The sequence below is a fragment of the Rosa chinensis genome, chromosome 5 (genome assembly GCF_002994745.2).
Source record: "Rosa chinensis cultivar Old Blush chromosome 5, RchiOBHm-V2, whole genome shotgun sequence".
NCBI lineage: Eukaryota > Viridiplantae > Streptophyta > Magnoliopsida > Rosales > Rosaceae > Rosa > Rosa chinensis.
In genome coordinates, this window is record NC_037092.1 from 86,054,315 (window position 1) to 86,076,403 (window position 22,089).

Sequence of the window (22,089 nt, forward strand, 5' to 3'; positions counted from 1 at the left end):
TTGGAACTGATGTATCTGTATTACTAGACATCAGTTTTTATGGTTAAAACTGATTTCAACTTTATATCCAGACATCACATTCTATAAAGAGGATGATGTCCACAAAATATATAGCTGCTGTTATAAATTGCAATTTCGATAGTTGACAAGAGTGATTTGAATATTGAGCTATTATATCTGAAATCATCATCCTTAATAGTTTACAAAATGGGCAAAATAAAACCCCAATTCACCTACTACAAGGCTAGCCTAGCAATTAGTATTCATGTTTGTTCATAATTGCTACAAAAATGTAAATTAAAAGCTAGCCTAACTCAAAAAAGAGGCTGGCTTTCCCAACTTCTTGAATACAAGCAACCCCCATTACACCTGACAATCCTGCACATCACAGCACAATACTCAATCAAGATTGGTGTTCTTGGTGTGCGGTGCAGACAACTAATGGCTTGACAGATGACCGAAGAGACTCTGGTCCTTCTGCGGATATTCTCTTGCACACTGCATCACAGTTGCTAATAACCTCCGTCAACCTTCCTTTAAGTTCCCCAATCTCTACCTGCAGTGCATGAACTGTGTCCATGTTTCAATGTATAGGTTAATTTTACAAAGGTGTACAACTCATTTATCCATACAGTAGGTCCATCAACATCTGTTAAAGCAAAAGATCCTACGCAGAACTTATATTGCATATATGATGAGAATAACTACCTCCACATAAATGTTGCGAGGATGTCTTCATTGCTGTCACTGAATAATTAAAACGTTGCTTAAGTTTAACAGACAACGTGTCCGCAATTTCTATCTTGTTCTCTATCTCTTCCTGCCACAATTATCATCAAATCATGGTTAGATATTTCTCGTTGGGAGAAAGGAAGGCAGAGCAAGTCAATTTCCCAATATGCAGTCTTCCCAAATCTTAATTCCTAGGAAATACAATATGTAGTCTTTCCCAAATCTTAATTTCTAGGAAATACAGGCGCTCTTTATCAGATAGAGCAAACGACAAAACTCATTCCAAAGTCCAAACCATAAGATTTCTAATTTTCAAGACATGAGAATAACAGGGTATAATTCTGTCAATTTTGAGCAACTATTAAATGAATGCACAGATTGCAGAACCTGTTCAGCAAACCCGCTGGCTATATTATTAAAAGATAAAAGGAGCACGAGCTTAAGTTTAAATTGTAACATTTCCCTCAACGAGGTCAATCACATCCAATTACTTTTTATAACTGATTTTAGTATTAACCATGATCCCCTTGCTTCAGTTCCGTTGTTAACTAGAGCATCTAAATGGATCTCTAAGACAGTTAAACAAGCATTCAGGATGAATAATACTAAAAGATAGCTATATCAGCTCATCAACGAAACTAAAGAACTAGATGAGTTCATAATATGCCACCTATTATAGATGTGATAAAACAATGATCTCAGCCAACCCTGAGTCTTTTTGGGAAATTAGGACCTTCACCAAACTAATTGCATGTTAATAGTTTACGATCTAAAGTGAACCCAGATCAACCTAAAAGTTGGCCTGATGGAGGAGCATAAAGCCACACTGAAGAACAACCTAACGCTTATACTCACGAATCATCACACTGAAGATCAATATAAATCACGCTCCTAAAATCTTCCCTAAATTCTAAAATTAATCAATGTTCTTCCTGGACTTTGAGTTTTGCATTTGCGAAACCCTTCCAATAATCTTAAATAATAAATTGAAGTGCTGCAACATCTGTTCTATGTGTTGAAACTCAAAATTCAAAAGGCACTGATGCAACTTATTACAACAAACCTGTTTTTGGCTCAGCTTTTTGACATTCTCCTCCTGCCACTCACGGTACATCGAGAAGAGTTCCAGTAACACTTTCGGATCCACAATACCTATATAGACAATTCAGAGCAGACTCATGAGTAACCAGCCTCATCACCAAACAATTTCCACTTCGAGTCAACGAAATTCTTGAAACAATGTTGCAAAGACAAATACATAGGACCTATTCAATTTCAACCGCTGTGCTTATAGCTCAAGAATTAAAAATACTGAAGCATAGAATATGCTGTAGACCCTAGGCATTTAGCTAGTCAGTAAAAATTTCATACATTTATACTGCTCTAATCCTTAATAGCTTAATTTTACTCTTTTTGCAGGAAATTAATAAGAAGAAAAAAAAACCCATAACCACAAAATGTCAACAAGAAGCTTACTGGGAGCTGAAGAAGACGAAGGTTTCCTCACTAAAATGTCAGTCAAGCTACCCTCACTTGGGGGTGAAGTCAGTAATGGCGTCGACTGCAATCAACAATTTACTGCCATCAATAATATGAAAAGTTATCTCTTACAAGCAACTTCTCATGTCCTATCAATCCAAGATAATTTGCTGAAGCAAAGTTCACTACTTCTTTGCCATTGACTATTGTATGTGGCCCTGCAGCACTGAATAAATTCTACTCATTAGCAAAATCCCTTAGAACAAGGAATATACTGTTCTATATTTACCCATAGGCAACATCATTTTAACTCCAAGATATAACACTGAAGAAAATTGCAATAACCAATTATTTATTCTTCCAAAAAAAATAACGTACTGCTAATGGTCTCTCTCTCTCTCTCTCTCTCTCTCTCTCTCTCTCCCTCCCTCCCTCCCTCCCTCCCTCTCCCTCCCTCCCTCCCTGATAAAATTCAAAAAGAGGAACATCTAATTAAAGCATAGCTGAACTATGGATTGGTCGATGAAGAGCTAGGGACTAAGCTCACTCACCTTTCCAACACTGGGGGTTCATACTGCATATCTTCTGTGATAGGAGGAATGAGAGGTTCAGGAACCCATTCCTCACATAGATCATCTATTTCCTACATGTACCAATACACTAGCAAAGTTCAGTTAAGAATCCAGGATACATGTCATATCAGAAAGCAGAAGAATCAGAAGCATATAATCAAACTAGACATTTAGCAAGTTCATATGTGGTGATATGCAAATAGTAGCATACCTAAAAACTTTATTCATTGAGACAAAAGTTGACAACTAAATTGGTCACACAGATCTTTTCTTTCAAATCCCACGAGGAAGTATAATCAAATTACAATTTACAACAATGCCTCAACACTTCTGACTCCTTGTTTTGTTAAGTTACGAATATAAAAAGCAGTTCAATGGATTAAAGGAGGTGCGCAAGCAGAGTGTATTGTTCCACAAGAAAAAAGTACTGGCATAAAACTTTCACACAAACCTTCTCTGTTAAAGGCTTCTTAGGGGGCTTGTAACTTTTCTGGGAGAATAGAAAAACAATGACTGCAAAAAGAAGTACTTCTACATAAAGATGTCCTGCAAGAAAAAGGCCAAACAAGAGAGATTTGTTGATCAGAAGCTATCCCAGACATTCAAGAGAGATTTTTTCAAGCAAACAAAATTGAAAAACCAGAAACAACCCATAGGGGATATTCAATAAGTCAATGAGAATTTCCATTCAAGTCAATTATCCCAATAATCCCAATTTCAGCAAAATAAAGTTTAAACAAGTTAACACTCCACACCCATACCAAAAGAAAGCCCCTGCAGCTGACATCCATCTTAAGACTCAGACCAAAGAAAAGACACCACACAACTGTATCCACCAGAAAAAATTAAATATTGACTATTCAAATCTAAGAGATAGAACCATGTTTTTTCTGGGAAAAAGAGAGTATAAAACAAGCAGAGGAGAACTGTTGTCTAGTAACAGCCAAAAGGTCAGTCCAAACTGTATCACTCAAGTCCCCACCTTTTGGGAAGATATACTTAGAAAAGAAATGCACTCTCGGGTAACCCTACATGACCTATCATACAGAAGACTAAAATATATGCCATTGGCAATCCTGCATTGGATAATGCAAAATAACCCCTTGTATGATGTCTCAAAAACTGTAAGTTGAATAGAGAAGCCAGACACTACAAGATTTTCTACCATACTAATAATTTACCTGTTTATTAAAGTCATCCACAATATTCCCCTTCGAAAGTGCATCAACTGCTGCCAGCAATGAAATCAGTCCCTATAAGTAGTTTCAGGTGAAATTTAGTAGGGCTCATTTTAGGCAGCGTAGACAGCACAAGGAAATAAAGACAAACTTACAGATATTGGGGAGTCAGCACCAAGGTTTTTATCACGAAAAAATGATGCTGAATCCATTGATGCTACTGCAAGTATAATGGGCTTGGACTGCTCTGATGATGAAATATTGATCGGGGGAAGCGATGACCAAACACTGCCCTTAATAATGAAGATGCAAAAATTATACTTCATATAAACTAAAGAAAATTAAGAAAAAAGATAGTCACATGTTTTTTGGCTTGTTCAGTAAATTAATTTTTATCAGGAGTGCAGTACTAAATATAACTTTCAGGAATTCATTTGCCTTGTCAAACTTGTATGCCTTATTGATCAATAGCTACTGGGACTTGAAAGCAACAAAACCAACGACAAAAAAAAAAAAAAAAAGCAAAACCAAAAGGCAAAACCAAAAGCTAACAGAAAAATAAAAGCACGTATGCTTGCCTTCAAATAGGTAAAAGACTGACTCTACCAGTGATCTAAATAGCATACTTATGGTAATAAGGTAATCTGAATAAATTTGGTAGTAGGCCATGGAGGTGAGTGGCCTACTGAGTGGTATTACCGTAGCCCATCGCGCTGAACCAAATATTCTGCAGCCACCAGAAACAAATACCCAAATCCCTGCCAAAACATCAAAATCATGCTATAAACAAGGTCTAGACCCATTTACCTGCCACCATATATAATCCGTAGACTCATTCTGAAAAGCTTGAAACAAATCGAGACATGATCCCTAATTTCTTTTTCAGTTTTCTCCAGCCACCAGAAATGAAATTAACCTATATATCTGAGCTTGAGCACTAATTGGAAGAATATGTGAGATGATAAGAGCCGTATCAAAAGTTCATAAATTTAAGATTGGGTAATCAGGTCGGGTCTTACTATTTCGAGCAATAACGAGCTCTTGGAGCTCTGAGATCTGACTGTTGAACCCATCGATCAACGAATCCAACGACGCCTCTGCTTTCTCCGCTCCCATCTCACTCTCTCTTCACAAGAAAAAGACGATGAAACGCCGGATAGAAAATCAGTATTGGTGGTGGGGAGAAGAGAGAGAGGACCTACGTTGGTGGTGGTCGGAGAACGAGCTCGAGGCCGCTCAGGTCTGAGAACGAGCTCGGGGCGGGTCAGGTTGGAGAACGAGGTCGACGCGAAGAAGGAGGGCGCGCTGGAGTCCAAAGTGAGAGTTAGTAATTAGGGTTTGTAAGTTTTAAACAAAGTGAAAAAATTCTAAGTGTTGGGGAAATGAATATTTTGGTCCCCCGCGTATCTGAAAATTTCTACTTAGTCCCTCCGCGTTTTTTAAAATTTTTCCAACGAAACTTTTCTCATCGTTTCAGTTGGTGACTGATGTCTACAATAACAATAGAAATCGATTTTTTCACAAACTGATGTTAGCACGATTTTTAACATCAAGTGCAATCCTGACCGATCTAATAGTGGTGATGTCTAATGACATTATTCTAGTAGTGTTTTAATTATCTGTGAACCTAGAATCCTTTTCTCTAGAGTTAAAAATTTTCTTTGAAGTCAAGGTTTTCCTAATGCTGAAGTGTCTGAAGTAATGGGTTTTTCTGGAGGAGTTTGGGTTCTTTTTGATAGGAATAAAGTGAATGTTGAGTTTGTCGATAATAATTCTCAATCTGTCACTCTTAAAGTTTCTGTTGGTGGTGCTCAGGAATGGTTTCTTTCGGCAATTTATGCTAGTCCTACTACCTCTATGAGATGCCAACTATGGAATTATCTATCTGCCTTTGCTATCCGATGTTAGCTTCCGTGGTTAATCATTGGTGATTTCAATGAATTATATTGTAGTGCAGATAAAAATGGGGGCTCAATGGCTGGTAAAATTGGTGGGATGAAGAGGTGGGTTGATCAATATGGTTTGATTGATCTGGGATTTCATGGATTTGCTTTCACTTGGACTAATAAGAGGGTTAAAGAACGACTTGATAGAGGGTTTTGTAATGATTTATGGAGACTTGTTTTCCCTGAAGCTTTTATTCAACATTTACCATGCATGAAGTCTGATCATTGCCCTTTACTTTTACAGTCTACTTCTTCTGTCATTACCACTGGTGTGAATAGGCCTTTTCGTTTTCAGGTGATGTGGATGGAACACATTAATTATAATCAGTTTGTTCATGATCAGTGGAAGAGCTATAATGGTACCCTGCAAAATAAAGTGTTTCAACTTGCCTGTGATCTCAATGAGTGGAACTCCACTGTGTTTGGTAATCCTTTGAAGAAGAAAAGAAGACTGCTGACTCCTATTGCTGGGATTCAGAAATGTACGGACAGGAACTCTAATTCTTTTCTTATTAATCTGGAGCAACAACTTATCCAGGAGTATGAAGCTTTGAGGGACCAAGAAACTTTATATTGGCAACAAAAGTCCAGAGTGAAATGGCTACAAAACGGGGACAGAAACACCAAATTTTTCCATATGTCAGCCATGGTCCGCAGAAGGAAAAACAAAATTGAGGCTCTACTTGACAATGATGGAGTTTTATGCAGTGACATAAATGGTATGAAATCTATTGCAGTTGAGTTTTTTGCGAATTTGTTTTCTTATAATTCTGCTGAAGATGTGAGATTCGTTATTCCTTATCCATTTCCTACTCTGGATAGTTATGATTTGAGAAAGATGAGTAGATGCATTTCTAGGGATGAGGTTAAAAATGCTGTGTTCAATATTGGGGCCTTAAAATCTCCTGGTGCTGATGGATTTCCTGCTCTTTTCTATCATCGCCATTGGGATATCCTTGTTGAGGAAATTTTTCAGTTGGTTAATTCTGCTATGCATTATGGCAAAATTCCTAATGGTCTTAACCACACTCTAATTACTCTTGTTCCCAAAGTGGCTGGTCCTCAAAGTTTGGTTCTCTTTCGACCCATTAGCCTTTGTAATACTCTCAATAAAGTTATCTCCAAAGTGTTGGTTGCTCGAATCAGACCTCTTCTTAAGTATCTTATTAGTCCTAACCAGGTGAGTTTTGTGCTCGGTAGGCATATTACTGACAATATTATTATTGCTCAGGAGGTTTTGCATAAGTTTCAACGCTCTGTTGGTAAGAAAGGGTTCATGGCCTGGAAAATTGATCTTTCCAAAGCTTATGATAGGCTGAACTGGAACTTCATTGAGTCAGTTTTATATGAAGCTTGCTTTCCTGAGATTGTTAAATTGGTTATGAGTTGAGTCTCTTCCACAAGCTTTCAGGTTTGCATTAATGGTGAGCTTTCTAATACATTCAAGGCTAGCAGAGGCATCAGGCAAGGAGATCCCTTGTCTCTTTATCTGTTTGTTCTTTGTATGGAAAAATTATCGCATCTGATTACTTCTACTGTGCAAGTTGGGCAATGGAAGCTTGTTAGAGCCTCTGGTTCTGGTCCTTTTATTTCACATTTGTTCTTTGCAGATGACCTTGTTCTCTTTGCTGAGGCTAGTTGTGCTCAAGCTACAATTCTTAAGAGATGCTTGGATCTGTTTTGTGCTCTATCTGGGCAAGAGGTTAGTTATTCTAAATCTGTGCTGTTTTGCTCTCCTAATGTTTCTAAATCTCTAGCCAGAAATATTGGCAAAGTTTGTGGTTCTAATCTCACCTCTAATCTTGGTAAATACCTGGGGATGCCTCTTATTCATTCTAAAGTTACAAATTAGACTTATGCTTCTATTGTTGATAAAGTCCAAAGTAGACTCTCTGGATGGAAAAGCAAACTGCTTAGCTTAGCTGGGAAGGCTTACACTTATCCAATCAGTCACTTCTTCCATGCTAGTTTATGTGATGCAAACTGTGAAGCTCCCTGTGTCTATATGTGAGAAGCTTGATAGAATAAACATAAATTTTCTTTGGGGTGATTGCAATGGGGAAAAGAAAATCCATTTAGTTAATTGAGATCTTGTGTGCAGACCTAAGCAATATGGTGGTTTGGGCATTAAGGCTACTAAACATATGAATCAGGCTATGCTTGCTAAATTAGGTTGGCGACTATCTCAGGGTGATGAGGGCCTATGGAGCAAGGTTCTTCATAAGAAGTACATTAAAGGTGTTCCTCTTTTGCACCCTCAATACTCTAGTCCTTCTGGTAGCTCTAGTACTTGGAGAGGTGTTGTGTCGGGTTTTCAACTTTTGAAAAAATGATTATTGTGGAGGATTGGGAGTGGTACTACTATTAATTTCTGGACTGATGCTTGGTTGCCTATTGGACCTTTAATCAATGTTGTTTCTGTTCCTCCCAATGTTGATATTAATTTGAAAGTTTGCGACTTTTGGGAAGATAATGGTTGGAATCTAAATTTGCTTCGATCTTATTTTGATGAAGACATTATTGAAATGATTATACATATTCTTGTTGGTTTTGATGGAAGTGGCCCTGACAGAATTATTTGGGGGTGAGACTTCTAATGGGTGTTTTTCTGTGAAACCAGCTTACTTGGCCTTGATTAAGGAAGAAAAGTATGATGCGTTCCCCTAGTACTTTATTTGGAAACTCCCTATTCCTCCTAAACTAAAGACGTATATGTGGTTATTATGTCATGGTAAAATTCTCACTAATGTTGAAAGAGTCAAAAGAAGGATTGCTATCGATCTTTCTTGCCCTATTTGTCATGAACATCTGGAAACTCTTGTTCACATGCTTAGAGATTGTCCCTCTGCTAAGAATGTTTGGAATGGTGTTCTCTGCCTGGATACTATTGCAAGGACTATGCAGTTAGGATGGCATGAATGGTTGGCTGCTAACACTCACTGCAATAGACCTTGCTATGATGGGTTGATGTGGTGTAGTTTATTTTCTTATACATGCTGGTACATATGGAAATGGTGCAACATGGCAGTTTTTTATGGTAACTACTACCCTCCTTCAGTTTCTAGCAAAATCATTTTAGATTCAGCTAATGATTGGAAGAATGCTAATGTTAGTTCTACTGCTAGTCGTAGAAATCTACTATATTGTTATTCTACTATATTGTTATCTTGGTCTAAACCTCCTGACCACTACTTTAAACTTAATGTTGATGGAGCTAGAGGACAAAATGGACATATTGGTGCGGAGGGGTTTTGAGGGATCACAATGGTACTTGGATTTCTGGCTTTTCTGCTAGTCTTGGTATTGGTTCTGTTTTACAAGCAGAGGCTTGGGGGCTCTTTCTTGGTCTCCAATTGGCTAGTAAAAATCATTGCCAACATCTTATTGTTGAATGTGACTCTGAGGTGTTAGTGAACTAATCAACAATGGGGTTAATGACTTGCATCAGTTCTGTGCAGCTGTCATTTTTGCATGAACAGTTCTTGAGTTGTGACATTCGACATGTTTATCGAGAAATAAACTTGGTTGCGGATTTGCTTTCTAAAGATGGTGTTGGGGCTGATCTTGGAGTGCATTTCATGGAGCAACCTCCTCCGCAAGTTATCAATGTCTTGCTTGATGATTTATGTGCAAGTCCTAGATCTAGGACTGTAATTTGTGATCTTCAGTTGTTGTTTTTTTTGGGCCTTTTGGCCCCCATCTATCCAAAAAAAATAAAAAATTGAGTTATATCTGGGAAATGGATTCACTCTAGTAATGGTTTGTCAACATACAACGAAGGGGCTGGGTTTGAAATTTATGTCGTTAAGGTGAGTTGGGTGTTTGGATTAATTGTAAAGTTTGAGTTCGAAATATATATGGATGTTGAGTAACAAGTATGTTTTATCTTCTTGTTGATCAAAAGGATGTTGAGTAATGATGGGTTTCGTAACCGAGGTGACGCCTTGGTTAATTTGGAGAGTAACTGTAGTTGTGGGACACGTGTACGGCTGACATTTGATGTCGTTTTTCAATGGACGACGTAGGACTGTTTGACGTTGACATAAAAGGGGGGAAGTTGGCATATTTGATACTGCTCTAAACTTTGAACTGTGCTTCGTCGTCTTCAAGCTTTCTGCGTCTGAGATCGGAGAAGAGAGTTGAGACGATATTGCCGAGTTTTCGTACGTGGAAGAACCGACGACCTCCGGCTCCGAAGACTAGTGCTCACACTGCTGTCAAAGACTCCATCGTTGAGGTTGGTATTCTGACTTATATCCCTGTTTCATTGGGTGTCTGCCATGGCGAATTTTTGGGTTTTGGGTGTTCCTATGATATGTCCTTTGTTGACGTGCTGTGAGGGTATGAGAGTGGGTTTGGGGATGGGTTGATGTATTTGACAGAATTGGGGTTTTTAGGGATTTTTTAGATGGTCGAATCTGGGTTTGAGTGCGTTTGTTCTTGTTTTGGTATTTTCTGGGTTGAGTATTGTTGATGTTCTTGGGCACTGACTGATATAGGGATAGGTTAGATCATGTGTGAGCTAACTGATTTGGGTTTTAGGGTTTTGGGATGGCCGACGTCATAGAGATTTCGAGCAGTGAGGATTCCGGATCTGAAGTGTCGTTCAGCGCGGCAGATAGAAATTTTATTGACTCGTTGCGTCCGTCTGCCAGTGCAGGAACCTCACTGCCAGAACCGCTAGAGGTCGAGCCGCTACAGACCATTCCGTGGGACGTAGTTATGGGTCGTGCATCGTGTCCGGAGAGTTCTAGGGCGGGGGAGGCTGCCGCTGCCCACACTTTGCACGAAGAGCGCCTAGAAAGTAATAGTGCCGCCAGCGGAACGTGTAGCGGGGGAGGATACCGAGTCGGCATGGGTATTCGAGGACGGCACCCCCGTTGATGAGGCGGGAGGTAGGATGACCGCTGTTGCCGTCAACCGGCTGAAGCGGGTGTTCCGGTTGCCCGGCGTGGTGAATCTGCGTCCGCCGACGGTAGAGGAGAAGGCCTCAATCCTGCCAGTGGGCCACGCCGCGGTGCACGAGGCTATATTCCGCGAGGGAGTGACCTTCCCGCTGGTGCCCAACCTACAGATCCTAGTGTGCGAGTTCGGCATCGCCTTTGGGCAAGTGTGCCCCAACATGTGGCGGTTGCTGCTGGCGCTGAACTCGCTGTGGCGGTTGTCTGGTTGCGAAGGACCGACTGTGGAGGAGGTATTACATTTCTACGAACTGGTGTACGTGAAGCGCCAGGGTTGTAGAGGGCAAGTAAACCTCAGTCGTCGCCAAGGAGCGCCCAAGCTGATCGAGAACCTGAGGGACTCAATGTCGTACTGGCGGGGTTCCTTCTGCATTGCCACAGTGGGGTGGGAGTATCAAGCGGGGTCTAACGAGGGGGAGCTGACGTTTAGAATTAAGTCGGAGCTTCAGCCCATCCGAGGTTGTTTGTCGTTTCCGCTGAACATGACTGGCGGGTTTCTGTTTTTTTTTTTTTTTTTGGTACTCTGTACTGATAATGACCTTTGTTGTGCAGCGGGGTTGCGGTACAACCTGACTCGTGAGGAAGAGTGCCGCGTAGCACGCATCAGGGGTTGTTGGCGGAATCGCAACTGCTGGACTTCCATCTCCTTACCGGGTGGGAGTTGTTGGTAGCTCAACAACTGACGCGTGCCGTTGGTAAGTACTCTCCGCTGCGTCGCACCTTTTGTGAAGTTGCCTCATGCTGACCGGCTTGCCATTATATATTTTTTTGTAGAGACTCCACCGGGAAACAAGGCGAGCCGTGACGCTTTCGCGAAAGCCATGGACCTCGCTGAAATCAACAACTTCCTGGAATCCATGTACGCGTCTGGGCTGGTGGCTCAGAAGACTGTGGTGAACCCAGAGACGCTGGCGCTGAGCCCGTCTGAGGTTCCGGTGGTGCTGCCAATGCCGCACCAATCCCACCTTGGTGGTGACGGGTTGCCCGCTGTTCAGGCGGGGACCGGCGTGGCGAGCGAGGCGGCGCCGCGGAAAGAGAGAGCCCCGGCGATACGGCTTGGGGTGCCTAAGAAAGTGGTGCGCCCAACAGAGGGTGTCACCATAGCGGGGTTGGAGCTGCCGACAGGGGGTGCGAGGCCTGCCACTGCTGGAGGTACGCGGACCCTTCAGCGAAAATGCCGTCAACCCGACTCGGGCGGGGAAGAGGAAGAAGTGGAGGTAACCGGGGCCCGCGAGCAGCCGAAGAAGTCAAGGCAGGCTCCGCCCGAGGCTCCCGCTGATGTGGCTACAGCGGTGGGTACGAGCGGCCTGGACTCATTTGCCGCTTACGCCGAGTTCCTCAACGACTGTGAACGTGAGTTCCTGTATCACCTCTGCGAGCGGCTGGGGTTTGGCGGCTTGGAGGGGATTGTTCGGTCGACCGCCGTCAGCGAATCGCCCTTCAGCACAGCCTTTGGGCACGTCGCCGTTGGGCTACATGAGATGTTCCAGGCGGCGTCAAAACAGCCCCTGGTTGAGCGGGAGCTCAGGGAGGAAGTGGCGGGCCTACAAAGGGACTTGGGGAAGGCCCAGGAAAAGTTGGCTGATCTCGAGCGACGCTTGACAAAGGCCCACTGCGATGCGGCAGAAGCCCGTGGCAAGCTGAACGTTGCTATTGAGCGACATTTGGAGCGGAACGAACAGTTCACCAAGCTGGAGCAAGACATGTCCCTGCTGTGGGATCGGGTGGCCGCTAAGGAGAAGAAAGTTGAGATCCTTCAGCGGGAGTCCGCCGCCAAACAGGCTGAGATCAAGCGGCTAGAGGGTGAAGTCGCTCGCTTGGAGGCTGAGGGGGGCCGTGCTGCGGCCGCCGCTGTTGAATCATACAAGCAGTCGGCGGAGTACAAGAAGGCACTGACCGAAGCAGCGAAGGCCGGTGCCCTAGCCAATGTGGAGATGCTGCAGCAGAAGGGTGCCATCGACTGGGCGAAAGCGTCAATGCTGGTCGTGCAGCCATCTAAGGAAGCTCTGCCGATAATAAGTACCGCCCCTGGTCATGTTGAAGGAGCCCGCTCGGGTAGCGGGGAGAGTGGCGGACTTCCAAAGGGCGACTCTCAGCGGACGCCTACCCAGTCCGAGGTGTCTCGTGCTGGGTTCTTGGCGGCCCACACCCGGGCGGATGGCACAGTAGAGACCCCCAGTCCCACAGCCCGAGGGTTTGACCAGACGAGCCGTTCACATCCACCGCAGGCCGCCAGAGGAGATGCTGAAGGTAGCGGAGCCGACCTCGCCAACCCCGCCAACACCTGAGTAGGAGTAGCAAAGTTTTTGTAGCCGCTGAGGCATAAATATTTCATGTAATTCTCTTTGGGATATAAATGAAATTTTGGAACCTAAGCTCCTATACTCTGTATTTTTTTCTTTTGTTTGTGATGATGTGTGTACCGCTAGGGGTCTTGACAATTTTATTTTTTGCCATGAATGAAACATTAAAGGAATTAAAATTGGTCCAAGTGCACAATGTAGCCGACGTAGTCCGCTGACTGGCGTTGCCAGTTGCCCCCAGTGCTAGACTTGGTAACAATGGTTTGAATAATTCCTCTTTTCATTGATAGCTGTCTGAACAACATTTACAAAAGCGGGGTCGTACCCGTTGGGTAGCTTCCCTTAGCTAAATATTGAACAAAAATTTAGCTAAGTCAAGATGCTCTTGGGTAGCGGTATGACTATTTGTAGTAATACCGAAGGTGCTCGGTATTCCAGGGGTGGGTCGTTGTGACGCCATCCTTGTCCATTAAGTAGAAGGTGCCTGGGCTCACGACCTCTACAATTTTGTATGGACCTTCCCAAGTTGGGCGGAGTTTTGTTGGCGGTGGTATGACTTCTTTCATTACCCAGTCCCCCAGTTGGAGGTTGCGGGCTTTGACCCTAGCGTTGTAGAAACGCGATACCCGTCGCTTGTTCAGGAGATTGCGCAAATGGGCTGCGTCTCGCTTTTCCTCTAGGAGATCCCTGTCGAGGTTAACGCCGTCGCTGTTGGTCTCGGGGTAGTAGCCTTCGACCCTAGCGGTTGGTTGGGTTACCTCGATAGGCAGGACAGCCTCAGTTCCGAACATCATACAAAAGGGGGTTTCACCTGTGGCGGAAGTTGGGGTTGTCCTGATGGCCCATAGAACTTTTGGGAGCTTCTCCGCCCACAAACCCTTGGCCCTATCGAGCTTCTTCTGCAACAGCTTCTTGATTATTTTGTTTGCCGCCTCGACCTGGCCGTTGGTTTGGGGGTGAGCGACTGATGCAAAACGCATCTTGGTGCCCAGGTTGGCGGTGAAAGAGATGAGTTCCTTATTGTTGAACTGTGTGCCATTGTCTGTGATGATTGCATGTGGGACACCATAGCAGCAGTAGATGTTCTTCCAGAGGAAGTGAATTACCTTGGCGGTAGTTATTGAAGTCAGGGGCTCTACCTCTATCCATTTGCTGTTGTAGTCGATGGCGACAATGATGTATTTGAACTGACCTTTGGCGGTTTGGAATTTTCCCATCAAGTCTAGGCCCCACGTTGAGTGAATCCAGGGACCGACGATAACCGACAGAGGTTCCGCCGGGGCATGTGGAAGATCAGCATATTGTTGGCATTTGTGACAAGATTTTGATATCCGCCGGGCGTCATCACCAAGCGTAGGCCAGAAGTACCCTTGTTGCATTGTGCGATTAGCCAAGGATCTGGCACCTGAATGATTTCCGCACTCCCCGCCATGAATTGTTGCCAACACGACCTTTCCCTCCTCTAGGGTTAGACAGCGGAGGTTGGGGTGAGTGAATCCTTGGCGGTAAAGTTTGCCGCTCTGCATGTTGTAACGGGTTGCCCTCCGTTGGAGCTGTCGTGCCTTGATCTTGTCCGCTGGCAATGTCTCGTTGCATTTGTACTGAATAATTTCGTCCATCCAGCTAGGATTGGCCTCAATGTTAAAGATCTCCGCCAGGGTTTTTGTGATACTTGGCCTGTCCAGAGACTCTACCCTTGTGTCCGCTGGACTCTGGTGTGGCTGGGCGGTTGCCAGTCTTGCCAATGAATCAGCCTTGGCGTTCTTTTCCCTGGGGATTTCTGTGATGGTGTGGAACTTGAATTTTTTTAGCAGCGTTTTGGCGTACCCTAAGTATGCTGCTAACTGTTGGTCCTTGGCTTGAAAGCTGTCATTGACCTGGTTAACGACCAACTGAGAGTAGCTGAATATGTTGACACTGTCGGCCCCTGAATCAATGGTGAGGAGTAGGCCGGCAATGAGTGCCTCATATTCCGCCATGTTGTTGGAAGCTTTGAAGTTGAATTTCAACGCGTATTCGACGCTAAGCCCCCTGGTCCTGTTAAGATGATTCCGGCGCCGCTGGCCTTGGAGCAAGCTGAACCGTCCACATGTAGGTTCCAGTCTGATTGCTGGGGAGCCGGCTCCTCGGCTGTCACCATTTCCGTTCCGGGCGGTACATCTATCTTGGATTCTGGCTGACGCTCGGTGAGCTCAGCAATGAAGTCTGCCACCGCCTGGCCCTTCATGGCGGTTCGTGGTTTGTAATCTATGTCAAACTCACTGAGCTCGATGGCCCACTTGCTGAGGCGCCCTGAATGTTCAGGGTTCTGCATTACTTGTCTCAGCGGTTGATTGGTTAACACATGGATTGTATGGGCTTGGAAGTACTGGCGGAGACGTCTGGCGGCAACGATGAGTGCGAGAGCAAGCTGCTCCAAGGGAGGATACCGTGTTTCTGCTCCGTTCATGCCCCTACCGGCATAGAACACCGGGAGCTCGTCCTGGCCCTCCCGCCGGACTATGGCGCAGCTCACCGCTGACTGAGATACCGCTAGGTAAATGTATAATGTTTCTCCTTACACAGGAATGGAGAGGAGTGGAACTGCCGCCAGGTATTCCTTCAGGCCTTGGAACGCCGCCTGGCACTCTGGGTTCCAATCGATGACCTTCTTGTGGGTTGTTTTAAGGACTTTGAAAAATGGGGCGCACCTGTCGGTCAGTCTGGAGATGAATCGAGACAGGGCGGTTAGCTTGCCCTGGAGGCATTGGACGTGCACCTTCCACTCCGGGTTTTTTAAGTTGAGGATGGCTAGCACCTTGTCAGGGTTGGCCTCGATGCCCCGCTCACTGACAATATACCCCAGAAATTTGCTGGCGGTGACGCCAAAGAAACATTTCTCTGGGTTGAGGCGCATACCATAGGTCAGGAGGATGGTTAGTATGATTTTTAGGTTTGCCACATGTCCGCTGGCTTTAGTACTTTTGACCAACATGTCGTCTACGTAGACCTCGATTATCTTGCCCAGATGTTCCAAGAACATGGCGTTCATCAGTCGCTGATAAGTTGCCCCTGCGTTCTTCAAACCGAAAGGCATCACATTGTAACAGTACAGGCCTTTGTCGGTGGTGAAGGTGGTGCACTCCTAGTCATCGGGATGCATCCTGATCTGGTTATAGCCGGAGAACGCATCCACCATGCTGAGGAGCTCGTGTTCGGCGATTGCATCGACGAGTTGATCGATGCGAGGTAGTGGGAAGCTGTCTTTCAGGCATGCTTTGTTAAGATTTTTGAAGTCGATGCACATCCTCCACCTGCCGCTAGCCTTTTTGACCATAACCAGGTTGGAAATCCACTGAGGATAGATGACCTGGCGAATGAACCGAATGCCCTGCAGCTTGGCAACCTCCTCTCCTATAGCACGGTATTTCTCTTCGTCGAAGGCTCTGCGCTTCTGCTTGATAGGGTAGAAGGATGGTTTGATGCTCAACTTGTGTGAGATGATTTCAGGGGAGATACCTGGCATGTCTGCATATGACCAGGCAAAGACCGTAGCATTGTCACGTAGGAACTGAGTGAGCTCCGCCACTAGCTCTGGGTCTAATTGAGCGCCTATGCGGACTGTCCGCTCAGGGTGCTCATCAGAGATGCTGACGATCCTTAATGATGTCTCTGGGTTGACCGGCTCCTTCCTTACGTACTTCTTTTCGTCATCCCTGGGGTCCTCAAAAATATTTGGTGGTGGTGCCTGACTGCCTACCGCCAATATCTCATGGCGGCGGGTTGATTGAGCTATAGTAGTTTAATAACACTCGCGTGCCAACTGTTGACTTCCCTTGACACAGCCTGTGCCGTTGGGTGTGGGGAATTTCATGAGCAGCATATACCAGGCGATGATACACTTAAGTTTGTTGAGCGCTGGCCGACCAATGATGGCGTTATATGAGCTGAAACAATCGACGATTATGAACTCCGTATGTATTTCAGCCATACATGGACTGGTACCGATAACTAGCCGCATATAGTCAGAACCCAGAGGTTGCGTGGCGTTACCGGAGAAGTTGAGCAGAGGTTCATGATCTTGGAGTAATTTTCTGTTCCGCTTCAGGTCGTTGTAACAACCATTGAATATAACGTTGACAGCGGACCCGCTATCTACCAGGATTCTTCCCACTGACATTTTATCGAGAATGGCGTCGATCAAGAAAGGATCGTCATGGGGCAGATGCACTCCGCGTTCTTCCTCCTCTGAGAAGGTAATAGGCTCCCAACCAGCCCTTGGGAGTTTGGCGGATCTTTCATAGAGGATGTTGCAGACTTCCTTTGGGTGATTAGCTCGCGCATAACGCTTTCTAGCTCTGTGAGACATGTTGGTGATTGGAGCACCTCCGTCGATGGTGTTGATGTGGCCCATGGGCTCAATGTCGGCGATCACAGGTGGCGGTTGGTGCACCTTGAATTGCTCAAGCTTGCCGTTACGGTACAAGGTCTCAATGGCCGTTTTGAGGGCGTTACAGCTGTTGGTATTGTGACCGCTGTCTTCGTGGTATTTGCACCACCTGCTGGTGTTTCTTGGCTTTCCTGTTTTTAGGTACTTCCCCTGGGGCGGCGGTGGGATCTGATCCTTGCACTGATTGTATATTTCTTCATACGAGGCAGTGAGGACTGTGAACACTGCATACCGCTGGGAAGACTCTGTATGTTTGTTGCGGTTGTCCCCATGGGATGGGTGGTTCCCCTTGTAGTGTTGGTCCTTCTGTGGCTTGTTTTGGTACTGGCCCTACTGCCATTCCCGCTTTTTGTCAGTTGGCGGAGTGTTGGAGGTTTTGTTAGCGGTCCCCTGCTGACTGGAGGAGGGTTGTACTGACTTTGCCAATGCTGCTGGTGGCAGTGGGGTCTCTCCATATGTGATGAATTCTGCTTGGGCATGAATGACCGCCTCACTCATGAGGTGGTCGTATACCGCATTTGGATGATTGTAGTTGAGGTGATAGAGAAATGGCCCTTTGAGGAGTCCCTTCTTAAAAGCGCCGAAGCCATTGTTTTATCATGATCACGGCATTGAGATGCCACCGCTCGCCACCTTGTGACGAATGCCTTCAGTGTTTCCTCCGTGCCCTGCTTGACGTTGAATAGTTGGCTTGTGTTGTGGTGCCCGGTGGACAGTAGGATGAACCGGGAAAGGAAAGCGTGCGATAATGCCTGGAATGAGTCAATGGATCCCGGCGGGCATTCGAAGAACCAATTCATTGCCTCATTGTCCAGCGTTTCACTGAACAAGTGGCACAGGGTGGCGTCATCGAATCCCTTGTTGTTGGTGACTTTCTTGAAGGTGTCCATATGGACGAAGGGATCAGTCTTACCACTGTAATGTGACATTTTGGGAGTCTTTGCATACGCCGGTCTGACGGCCAGCAAAATTGCAGCAGTAAATGGTCCTGGCCTGGACGCGAAGAGTGGATTTGAAGTTGGTGCTGGGTGCCTGATTCCGCCCGGATTAGCCTTTGTTCCAACTGCTGCATCCTTTCCAATATTTGAGCGGTTGCATCGCCGGCGGGGTCTAGTCTAGTACTCCGCTGAACTGATCCTCGCCTGGGAGCGGGTGGGTTTCCCTCTGTTCTTGCCCGAGGTCTCGAGCGGTGAGTGTGCAGTGATGATTCTGCCTCCTGTTCCAACATTAGCTGGGGCACGGGGGTGGTCCCATTCCCGCTAGCTCTTGTGGGTGCAGCGGGACCTGCATATGCACGACTGGTACTGGTATCAATGCTCCTGTGCCGGGTCGGCTGTGCCTGGTGCTTCGTGACTGCTCACTTCATGCCGGGTTGGCGGTTGCCTCCAGCGTTTTCTTTAGCTCATCGAAGCGGGACACAAGCGTGGCCACTTGCTTTTGGGCCTCGGCCTTCTCCTTGCCTTCTTGTTCACGCTCTCTGTTTGCCTTGTGAAGATCCGCCAGTGCCAGCTCATACAGAGAGGCGAGCTCTTGGCCTGGCGGGCGGCTACTACCTGGGTTTGTCTCACCGTCGGGGTTGACCGGGGTGGTGAATAATGCGCGGTTAATGCCTACCGCTGGGTTGGTGGGCTGGGGAATGGCGGACTGATCTGCCTGCTCGTCAGCGTCTTCCCCGCTACCGTTAGTCATGGTGATTGTGGCGAGATGACCTTTTGTTCAAGGCTTCCCACAGATAGCGCCAATGTTAATGCTCAAGTCCGGCGGTAGCCGGCTCCTTGTTTAACGCGGGTCCGGTGGGCGGACCACTACTCAGAGGATTAGATGACTTCCATTTGCTGCAACACGAGAGACAGGGCGTCAGAGGGAGAGTGCGTTGGGCGGTCTTCACTTCTCCGATGCCTAAGTCAGTCACTGTATATGTGCGGCATAACAATAAATGAGTAGTAATTGCGTAATTAATGAGAAGAGAGGAGAGAACCTTTTATAGGTGAGGAAGAGGTTGATCTTCTTCTTGTTTCCGATGTGGGACTGATGTGCTTCGATTCTCAGCATCTGGAGCTTCTGATGCCATCTTGACGCAGCACGTTAGCGGTGATCTGGGGGCGGTCCAGGGTTCGAGCGGTAGCCCGCCTGGCCGTGCCTTCACAGGTTACCCCCTTGGTGGGAGTCGGTACCTCCAGCGGTACCATGAGCGTGGCTCATTATAGCTAATTATGCTCGTTCTGGCACATGTAGGTACAGAACCCAATTCAAATTTCAATTCAAGTAATGCAAACTCCAATTCCAAGTCCGATCCCGGCACCAAAGTTGTCGAGAATGCTGTTGTCCCTGCAACCGCAAGTACTTGTACTCCATCCACTAGTTGCTTATTTGCTTCAATTTGGATAGTTTGGAATTTTAAATGGCAGTTTGCTCACTTGCTGCTTTGCTTCAATTTGGATAGTTTGTTATTTGGAATTTTGGATAGCTTCATTTTGCAAGGTTGTGCTTTTGCTTCAGTTTGCACTTTGTACTTTGTAGTTTGTAATTTGGATAGCTTCAGTTTGCAGTTTGTGAATCTGCATTCTGCAATTCTGCCGTTAGCAACTTTGCATAGTTTTGCATATTTTCTGTTTTCACTTGTTTTGTGCAGCTCCGGCAACTTTTCTTATGAATTAGTCAATTTTGTTTATGTATTGAGACTGAAAATGTCATCATTGTCATGTGGAATTCTGAAAATTTGAAGCAGGTTACCTAAACAGCAGTAAAAACCGAAATCTGGAAAAACAGATTTCTTGGCCAAAAAAACCGAACAGATTGTGTTCGGGTCGGTTTCTAATCGGTTCTGACATGCAAAAAAAATCGATCTGGACCGAACCGATAGTGTCGGTTTCAGACTCGGTTTCCATCTTTTCAGATCGAACCGATCCAAACCCAGCCCTACTCCAAAGAGAGCATGTCTCTTCCACATCTGAAATGAACATGACTCAACGTCTTCCAACGCCTATATAAGGCCAAAAACCTTTCACAACAAGTAAGTTCTCTAATCTAATTCTTCTCTCGATATTGTCAACATTTACTGACTTGAGCATCAGAGAGTCTTAGGAACATTTATTGTCAATCCGTGATTCCAGACCCTGTCAGCAACTAGCTCTCGGAAGCCCCTGGAAACAGTCACCCAATAGGAAAACTGGTCTGATTCAACAGGCTTATCCCCACCTCTAACATCTACCACATTGTCCACCCACCCTTGCCGACTCCCTTGTCCCTCTTAACTCTCTACAAGCTTTCAACAATTTTCATCTATCTACTTCACTCCTCTCTTTCATTCTTGTCAGCAGAAGCAGCAAACGGGCCGCTAGGCATGAGCACGGCACAGGCCCCATACGGCCCAAGCCTGTTAGTGGTCCAGCACGACCCAAACACGTTAGAATAAAGGGTCGGGCTGGGCCTAGAAATATTGACCCATTGGCCCGGATTGGGCATTACAGGCCGGCCTGTTACAAACACAATGTTTCATTTTGTTTTTAAGTATATTAAAAAATTACAATGATGTGATTTGAACATCAGACCTCTTTATTCAAAATATCATGACAATTCCACAAATGTTATTTAATTAATGTTGTCAAATTAGTGAAATAAAACATTATATCCTTATTTTGACATAAGTAATTTTTCTAAATATTAAATATATGTTTATTAATAAAGACTAATCTCACAATAATACAACTATAAAAAGGAGAGACAAAAGTATGATACTAAATCTTCATTTGATTAATAAAGATTAATCTCACAATTATACACAAATGACTTTTAAACAAAGGGCTAGCTTTCTCTCGTCCTATAGCCGCATCGTTTTCTTCTTAATCTCTATCAACACTCGTCTGGTGGCAGCCCAGCGCTGGCGTCGACCATTGTCGCGCTAACGTTGCGGTGTCGCTGCCAGATGGGTGATGCATCTAGGGCATGCTCTTTGGTTTTGGAACAGTTTTGGCTTGAAGACTTGATAGATTTTTTTGCTGCATATCTGAGGTCGATGCGGGGGCACCATCTCAAGGGGTGGCTTTAGCCGGAGTAGCTGGAGGCGGCGACGGCTTGATGGCATCTATACAGGGTTAGGATGTTGGTGGTGTCTGGCACCGTGCTCCGACGGTCTGCACAAGATGGCAAAGGCTGGGCTAGGTCAACTATTGAGCATTAAGTTGGACTGTTTCTCTTCTAATTAGCTTAGGTTTTCTTTGCTTTCCTAATTCCTATTTTTGTACGGAAATAATGCACTTTTTGTGTTTTTAGGTGCCTATTTACTATGTATGTTTCATAGTTGATACGCTCACTTTAAAATAAGTGAGCACTGATTGTCTAATGGGTAGTGCTAGCATACCACGTCCTAAACCAACCCTAGAGATGACATGCATTCCGTGCCTTTCTAGCTTGCGTTGAATGAAATTGATACTTCTACTAAAAAAAAAATAATAAATAATAATAATAATAAACAACTTATTTTTGAGAT

At 45.0% G+C, this 22,089-nt stretch overlaps 1 protein-coding gene across 20 annotated transcripts; it reads right to left on the reverse strand.

Annotated features, from left to right (window-relative positions):
* Positions 1–139: 139 nt before the first annotated feature.
* LOC112166359 lies at positions 140–5,320 on the reverse strand. 20 transcript variants are annotated; one of them, XM_040519515.1, is made up of 12 exons: positions 5,164–5,320; positions 4,981–5,087; positions 4,661–4,719; positions 4,117–4,249; positions 3,965–4,036; positions 3,235–3,329; positions 2,763–2,854; positions 2,401–2,429; positions 2,209–2,293; positions 1,796–1,884; positions 709–820; positions 140–570 (listed from the first exon to the last, which is right to left on the reverse strand). In XM_040519515.1, the coding sequence occupies exons 7-12, from the start codon at positions 2,845–2,847 to the stop codon at positions 404–406; spliced, it is 567 nt and encodes a 188-aa protein (XP_040375449.1). In that variant the 5' UTR covers positions 2,848–2,854; positions 3,235–3,329; positions 3,965–4,036; positions 4,117–4,249; positions 4,661–4,719; positions 4,981–5,087; positions 5,164–5,320; the 3' UTR covers positions 140–403. The 20 variants fall into 20 exon arrangements, 17 of the variants coding, with proteins under 17 accessions (XP_040375449.1, XP_040375450.1, XP_040375448.1 ...); XM_040519516.1 differs by having other exon boundaries at positions 4,117–4,254; XM_040519514.1 differs by lacking the exon at positions 4,661–4,719 and having other exon boundaries at positions 4,769–5,087.
* Between the last annotated feature and the right edge of the window lie 16,769 nt (positions 5,321–22,089).

Bases quoted from the DNA above. Each gene is read 5' to 3' on its own strand.
- LOC112166359 (XM_024303188.2), bottom strand. The intron at 2,438-2,762 runs GTGAGTGAGCTT...GAATTTATTCAG, and splicing joins GAACCCCCAGTGTTGGAAAG to TGCTGCAGGGCCACATACAA. The intron at 571-708 runs GTAGTTATTCTC...ACATGGACACAG, and splicing joins CTCGCAACATTTATGTGGAG to TTCATGCACTGCAGGTAGAG.